At 33.2% G+C, this 7500-nt stretch overlaps 1 protein-coding gene and 2 non-coding genes across 3 annotated transcripts; 2 read left to right on the top strand and 1 right to left on the bottom strand.

Moving 5' to 3' along the window:
* The first annotated feature begins 438 nt into the window (after positions 1–438).
* On the top strand, positions 439–512 carry TRNAD-GUC. The gene has a single exon. It is a non-coding gene; the product is annotated as a tRNA-Asp (tRNA).
* Positions 513–2863: 2351 nt separating this feature from the next.
* On the bottom strand, positions 2864–2934 carry TRNAC-GCA. Its single transcript has one exon. It is a non-coding gene; the product is annotated as a tRNA-Cys (tRNA).
* Positions 2935–4737: 1803 nt separating this feature from the next.
* LOC125598964 (DNA-directed RNA polymerase subunit beta'-like) lies at positions 4738–7494 on the top strand. Its single transcript, XM_048772642.1, has one exon. The coding sequence runs from the start codon at positions 6488–6490 to the stop codon at positions 7472–7474; it is 987 nt and encodes a 328-aa protein (XP_048628599.1). The 5' UTR covers positions 4738–6487; the 3' UTR covers positions 7475–7494.
* The last annotated feature ends 6 nt before the right edge of the window (positions 7495–7500 follow it).

Below are 7500 nucleotides of genomic sequence, written 5' to 3'. Positions count from 1 at the left end.
TCCTGGGTCGATGCCCGAGCGGTTAATGGGGACGGACTGTAAATTCGTTGGCAATATGTCTACGCTGGTTCAAATCCAGCTCGGCCCAATAATTCGCTGTCTACATAACCTTTTTTGTTTTGCATAATTGACAGAGAAGGGTAAGAAAAAAGTCAAATATCTGGGTATATTTCGACTTTACTTTTTTCTTTATTTCTTGTGGCTCGTTACTTTTTGTTTCCATAAAAAATTACAATAAAAAATAGATTATCAATCGATTTTAGAATAATGCAAGGATTACTAGTAATCGGCCTTGATATCACTTTAGTGATATCCATATAGATATCAATATATTACTTGTGATTTTCTTTGTTACAAAACACTAATTTGAATCTAAAATTGAAATGATTATGATGAAATCATAAGAAGGAATATGTAAGCTACCCGCTTTATTTCCATGGGATTGTAGTTCAATTGGTCAGAGCACCGCCCTGTCAAGGCGGAAGCTGCGGGTTCGAGCCCCGTCAGTCCCGGCGGATTCAATTAAAAAAAAAGACATAAACTCCCCTTTTTGTTTCTGGGCAAGGGGATCAAAATGGTTTCGGTTATCTTTTTGTTTTATTTTTCTTTTTTCATCAAGCAAAAGAAAGGGGTATTTCTTTTGCACCAATTTAAAGACATATGTAAATTAGTATAATTATAATTATTGAGAGCATTCACCACTTCAAGAACGAGATACTGTATGGGGTTTCCTCTTTTTGTCAATTAATCTCCCATTAACTCGTGTAGGAAAATAAAATAGGATAGCGTATAATACGTTTGCCAAGAGTACCTATATATACTTTTGTTTCTATGAAGTCAAGGAAGTGAAAATAGTTCGAATCCAACCAAGTAAAGAGGATGTTTCAAAAAAAAAGATCAAATTAGTCTTCCCTAATGAATATGCTCTTTTTAAAGATTAGAGTCGATGTCGAAGAAAAACTCGTAAGAAAATTTAATATAGTTAATTTTTTGGAATATTTTCGTTTTTTTTTTTCGGGACTCGTCTTTATCACATTTCCTTTGTTTTACAAAAAGATCATAGACCCTTACAAAAACAAAATTTTGAAAATTTCAAATTGAAATTTCGTACTTGTTTTCTCTATTTGATTTCTATTGTTTATTTAAGGTTCTTTAGAAACTCTTTTTATAAACAATCGAAGTATAAAAGGTTTTTTATGATATTTCATCAGATGATTGTACAAGGAAAGTACTAGGTTGTAGAAAAGAAAGCGGTGAAAAAGAATCATAAATAAATAGTTTTTTATTGGATCAGGAATCTCATTATGTATTCGGTGTGGATAAAAGATCTTCCTATGTTATACTATTAAATTCTTGACGATGAATCGATTTTATAGCTCCGATATTGTTATTCATGATATTTCTTTCATTCGATATCATCGAAATCTAATTCATCTGAGTGAGTTTACAAGCGAAAGATTTCTCATCTCTATGGGATTAAATCCCGAGATATTCCAAAGAAAAAAAAATAAATAATAAACGATTTAATTATGGAAGTCAATATTCTTGCATTTATTGCTACTGCACTCTTCATTCTCGTTCCTACTGCTTTTTTGCTTATAATTTACGTAAAAACGGTTAGTCAAAATAATTAATTTGAATACAATTTGACTATCAATGACAAAAAAGGATGTCAATTTCTCGTCTTAAATGAAAGGAATGCATTAGATTCAGTAGTATCCTAAGGGGCCCGCTAGTATGGTAGAAAGAGATCTCTTTCTACCATACTAGCCATTATGGTTATTGTAATGTATAAAGATACAAGTGAAATATCTTAATATAAAGGAATCCACCCATATCTCTCTTTTTCTTTATAAATGTAAATATAAATTAATATAGAATATGAAATCTATGTACATACTTTCTCAATTTCATTTGTTTGTTTGATCCATTTAATACGGATAATCCGAATTCGATGGAAACCTCTTGAGATTTCGAAAGGGGGTTATCCCATGAATGGTTAACGGTATAAACTCTGATATCAAAAAATAAAATGAGTCAATAAAACAAAACATAAATCCAATTTCTAAAAAAAGATCTTAAAAAAAATTGCCGGCCGGTCTAGAAAACTAAAACAATTGATACAGGTTGATAGAGTTTGATTATTATCGCAATTAGGAGTACTTCTAGAGTCCACTTCTTCCCCACACTACGAGAGAGAGGGAAAATGTAAAAACTACCATTAAACCAGCCCATGCGAGACTTACTATATCCATGTGAATTCTGTCCCCTATGAATATGAAGAAACTTTTCCATTATTGTTCACTAATAATAGTGAAATCACTGGTGCAGAGTCAAAAAAAGGGAGAGATATTTGGTCACCATTGATGAACTACTCCAAAAAATCCACTTATCTTATACTGAGTTATTCTTAATTATAGAATTTCTAGTAGAATCGACAAGATGTAAACACAAGTAAACAGATACTTTTCGAAGTATCCAAAAAATCTGACTCATATGTAGAAAGAATAATCTTTTTTCTTTCTTTTATCGTTTTTTATTTTTATTTGAAGTAAAACGAAAGGCAATTCTTCATCTAATCTAATATTGATTGAATGTCTGAGCATTCCGACACTTTCATGAGTCTATATCCAAAGTATCTTAGATCCTTTCCAAAACTATTAATTTAATTCCCTCTCTGCCTATCCAATCTAATGGATTTCCCTCCACTCGTTTTAGTTTTCCTCTAATCTGATAGGTAAAACTTTAGGTTAGAGAATAGAACCTCGAGAGCCAGGGGCTTAGAATCACGAAAAGAAAGTATCAAGAGTCTTTTCCTACGTTTGTTATAGTTTTATAACAGGAGATTTCAAGTCTCCTGTTGAGGCGGCACCCGGATTTGAACTGGGGAAAAAGGATTTGCAGTCCCCCGCCTTACCACTCGGCCATGCCGCCAAAATGATTTGTACTAGATTCAAATTTTCTCTTGTTTTTTTTTCAACTCCGAAAAAAATATAGATTTTCAGTCACAAAATATAGAATCTAGTACAAATCAGAACCATTAACTATTGACTGTAAATTCATGACCTTTTTTGAATTCAAATTTACATTTTTTATTTCTAATAATATAAGATAAGAAAATCATTAGAAATAGATTTATAACTAATCTATTTTGAGTTTTTTCAATTAAAAAGAAATCTTCTTCCATTTGAATTATAACACTAATAATGAGTATATGTAAACCCCAGAATCAGAACATACGTTACCTTGTATAGCTCTATAATGGGGTATTTTATCTCTCTAGGGATGCTTTTGAGGAGTAATTCTCAATAAATTTTTGTATTGAAATTTTTCATTGAATACATTGAAAAAAATTTTTAATTTTTGGTAGAGCACAGCATGTGCTGTTCCAAATAGAACTGTACCACAATAAAAGAAGAAAAAGAGACATATATATATACCTGTGCATTCTTTTTTATTTTAATAATAATTAAAATTAATAAATAAAAAAACATACGTTTTCTTACCTACTTCAATTCAATGATATTCTAAATATTCTATTCAAAATAGGTAAAAATCCATCTTTTTTCTGCAACTATTTTTTTGAACAATGAAATACAAATACATGAAAAAGTAAAGTGTTTAAAAAAAAGTTTTCTATTTCTTATATGTTTATCTGCTCGAACAGATCCTATCATGAATACCGTTTTTTATGGTATGCGATCGAATTGGAATATGTAATATCATAGGTGAAAATGAAATTACTTTTTTTCTAGTCGTTACAAAACTCCATAAGTTCCAGCGGTATTTCTAAATTCTGTTCCATTCGGATCTCTTTCTTATAAAAAAAATTCCAATTGAATCTAGTCTCCGTTCATACGGATTTCATACATTCCATATATCTTGGAGTTGGATAAAATTTCATGTGATTCAGTAAACAGAATAGAAATTCCATTATTGCTAGATCGAATTCTATCTATATGATTCGGTGAAGAATGAGATATGGGATTTTTAAAATAAACGGATAAATGATAAATTCAAAAAAGATGCTCGGGGATGGAAAAGAGGGAACATCTACAATACCCGGATTTAATCAGATACAATTTGAAGGGTTTTATCGGTTTATTGATCAGGGTTTAATAGAAGAACTTTCGCAATTTCCAAAAATTGAAGATATAGATCACGAAATTGAATTTCAATTATTTGTGGAAACATATCAATTGGTAGAACCTCTGATAAAAGAACGAGATGCTGTCTATGAATTACTTACATATTCTTCTGAATTATATGTATCCGCGGGATTAATTTGGAAAACCAATAGGAATATGCAAGAACAAAGAATTTTTATTGGAAACATTCCTTTAATGAATTCCCTTGGAACTTCTATAGTAAACGGAATATACCGAGTTGTGATCAATCAAATATTACAAAGTCCTGGTATCTATTACCAGTCAGAATTGGATCATAACGGGATTTCGGTCTATACCGGCACCATAATATCAGATTGGGGGGGCAGGCTAGAATTAGAGATTGATAAAAAAGCAAGAATATGGGCTCGTGTGAGTAGGAAACAGAAAATATCTATTCTAGTTCTATCATCAGCTATGGGTTCGAATCTAAGAGAAATTCTAGAGAATGTTTGCTACCCTGAAATTTTCTTATCTTTCTTAACCGATAAGGAGAAAAAAAAAATTGGGTCAAAAGAAAATGCTATTTTGGAGTTTTATCAACAATTTTCTTGTGTAGGTGGGGATCCTACAAGAGATGCTTACTTATAAATCTGATCATATTAGAGCTCGCCAAGAAGTACTTGGTACCACTATCATTGGAGGAACAATACCTAAACCAGAAGATGCTCCAGAATCTTTTCGATTACTTGTTCGAGAACTACGATCTTTGGCTCTGGAACTGAATCATTTCCTTGTATCTGAGAAGAATTTCCAGATTAATAGGAAGGAAGTTTAATCGGAATGAATCACAAAATTTCTTATATGATCGATCGGTATAAACATCAACAACTCCGAATTGGATTAGTTTCTCCTCAGCAAATAAGTGCTTGGGCCACTAAAAAAATACCTAATGGAGAGATAGTTGGAGAGGTGACAAAACCCTATACTTTTCATTACAAAACCAATAAACCGGAAAAAGATGGATTATTTTGTGAAAGGATTTTTGGGCCTATAAAGAGTGGAATTTGCGCTTGTGGAAATTATCGAGTGATCGGAGATGAAAAAGAAGACTCGCAATTTTGTGAACAATGTGGAGTTGAATTTGTTGATTCTCGGATACGAAGATATCAAATGGGATACATAAAACTGACATGTCCTGTAACTCATGTATGGTATTTGAAACGTCTTCCTAGTTATATTGCGAATCTTTTAGATAAACCTCTTAAAGAATTAGAAGGTCTAGTATACTGCGATGTGTGATTTGATCGAAATTTTTATTTTTAAGAATGATAAACTCTCATCCCCTTCAATCAATTTGGGATGCCCTCGATCTGACATGTCTCTTGAAAAGAGTAACATGAAGCTCAGACTTGTGGGTGTATTCAATACTCCCAAATAACAAGGGCGATTGGTCTATGGTCGATTCAGTAAAAAAAAAGTACTTCAAATTGATAGTCGTACCTCGTGAAAAGAAGACCTTTTTTTTGTCGAATTAAGCATTCCCTTATCTTTCTAAACGAAAAGAAATTTGGTTTTTTATATTGAAGTAAACAAATATGTCATGGTTGGAGAAGTCTATACATCGCATATAAGCTTTAAGAATATTGTGGCATAACCATCGAGGTAACGCAGGACCTAAAAGATCGAATGGAACAATACATAGACAAATAAATCCCGTATGAATTCTAAGGCATTCCTTTCACTTAAGGTAAAAAGTATTCCGGCATTCGAAGGGAAGTAGACTACTCAAGAATTTGACATTTTTTTCTGTCGTAATTTTGAATTCACTAAAGAATCTAAATAGAAATCAAAGAAGAATTAATTGAATCAATGAAATGGTGGTTGGTTTGCACTGAGAACTTGAGTAAGGCGTAGATTCTTTTTGGGTTTTCACTTGATTTTATAAAATACAATTGGAAAGTGCGACCCCTTTCTTTATCTTTATTTGATATAACTACTTGAGCCGGATGAGAGGAAACTTTCATGTCCGGTTTTGAGGGGGGGAGATCATATAGTGGACCCTATCCCAATTTTTCTTTTGCTAGGCCCATAACGAAAAAACCTACTTTCTTACGATTACGAGGTTCATTTGAATATGAAATTCAATCCTGGAAATACAGCATCCCACTTTTTTTACTACTCAAGGTTTCGATATATTTAGAAATCGAGAAATTTCTACTGGGGCGGGTGCTATCCGAGAACAATTAGCCGATTTAGATTTGCGAATTATTATAGAAAATTCGTTGGTAGAATGGAAACAATTAGGAGAAGAAGGTCCCACGGGGAATGAATGGGAAGATCGAAAAATTGTAAGAAGAAAAGATTTTTTAGTTAGACGTATGGAATTAGCTAAGCATTTTATTCGAACAAATATAGAACCGGAATGGATGATTTTATGTCTCTTACCGGTTCTGCCTCCCGAGTTGAGACCCATCATTCAGATAGAAGGGGGTAAACTGATGAGTTCAGATATTAATGAACTCTATAGAAGAGTTATCTATCGGAACAATACTCTTACTGATCTATTAACAACAAGTAGATCTACACCAGGGGAATTAGTAATGTGTCAGGAAAAATTGGTACAAGAAGCCGTGGATACACTTCTTGATAATGGAATCCGTGGACAACCCATGAGGGATGGTCATAATAAGGTTTACAAGTCATTTTCAGATGTAATTGAAGGAAAAGAGGGAAGATTTCGCGAGACTCTGCTTGGCAAACGGGTCGATTATTCGGGGCGTTCGGTGATTGTCGTTGGACCCTCACTTTCATTACATCGCTGTGGATTGCCTCGCGAAATAGCAATAGAGCTCTTCCAGACATTTGTAATTCGTGGTCTAATTAGACAACATCTGGCTTCGAACATAGGAGTTGCTAAGAGTCAAATTCGTGAAAAAAAGCCGATTGTCTGGGAAATCCTTCAAGAAGTTATGCAGGGGCATCCCGTATTACTGAATAGAGCACCTACTCTACATAGATTAGGCATACAGTCATTCCAACCCATTTTAGTGGAAGGACGCACTATTTGTTTACATCCATTAGTTTGTAAGGGGTTCAATGCAGACTTTGATGGGGATCAAATGGCTGTTCATGTGCCTTTATCTTTAGAAGCTCAAGCAGAGGCTCGTTTACTTATGTTTTCTCATATGAATCTCTTATCTCCAGCTATTGGAGATCCCATTTCTGTACCGACTCAAGATATGCTGATTGGACTCTATGTATTAACGAGCGGCACTCGTCGAGGTATTTGTGCAAACAGATATAATCCATGTAATCGAAAAAACTATCAAAATGAAAGAATTACGAAACAAACTATAAGTATATGAAAGAACCCTTTTTTTGCAATTCCTAT

The sequence above is a fragment of the Brassica napus genome, unplaced genomic scaffold (genome assembly GCF_020379485.1).
Source record: "Brassica napus cultivar Da-Ae unplaced genomic scaffold, Da-Ae ScsIHWf_1812;HRSCAF=2448, whole genome shotgun sequence".
In the NCBI taxonomy this organism is placed as follows: domain Eukaryota; kingdom Viridiplantae; phylum Streptophyta; class Magnoliopsida; order Brassicales; family Brassicaceae; genus Brassica; species Brassica napus.
Note: the sequence above shows the minus strand (reverse complement) of the source record. Positions and strands in the feature narration are given on the sequence as shown.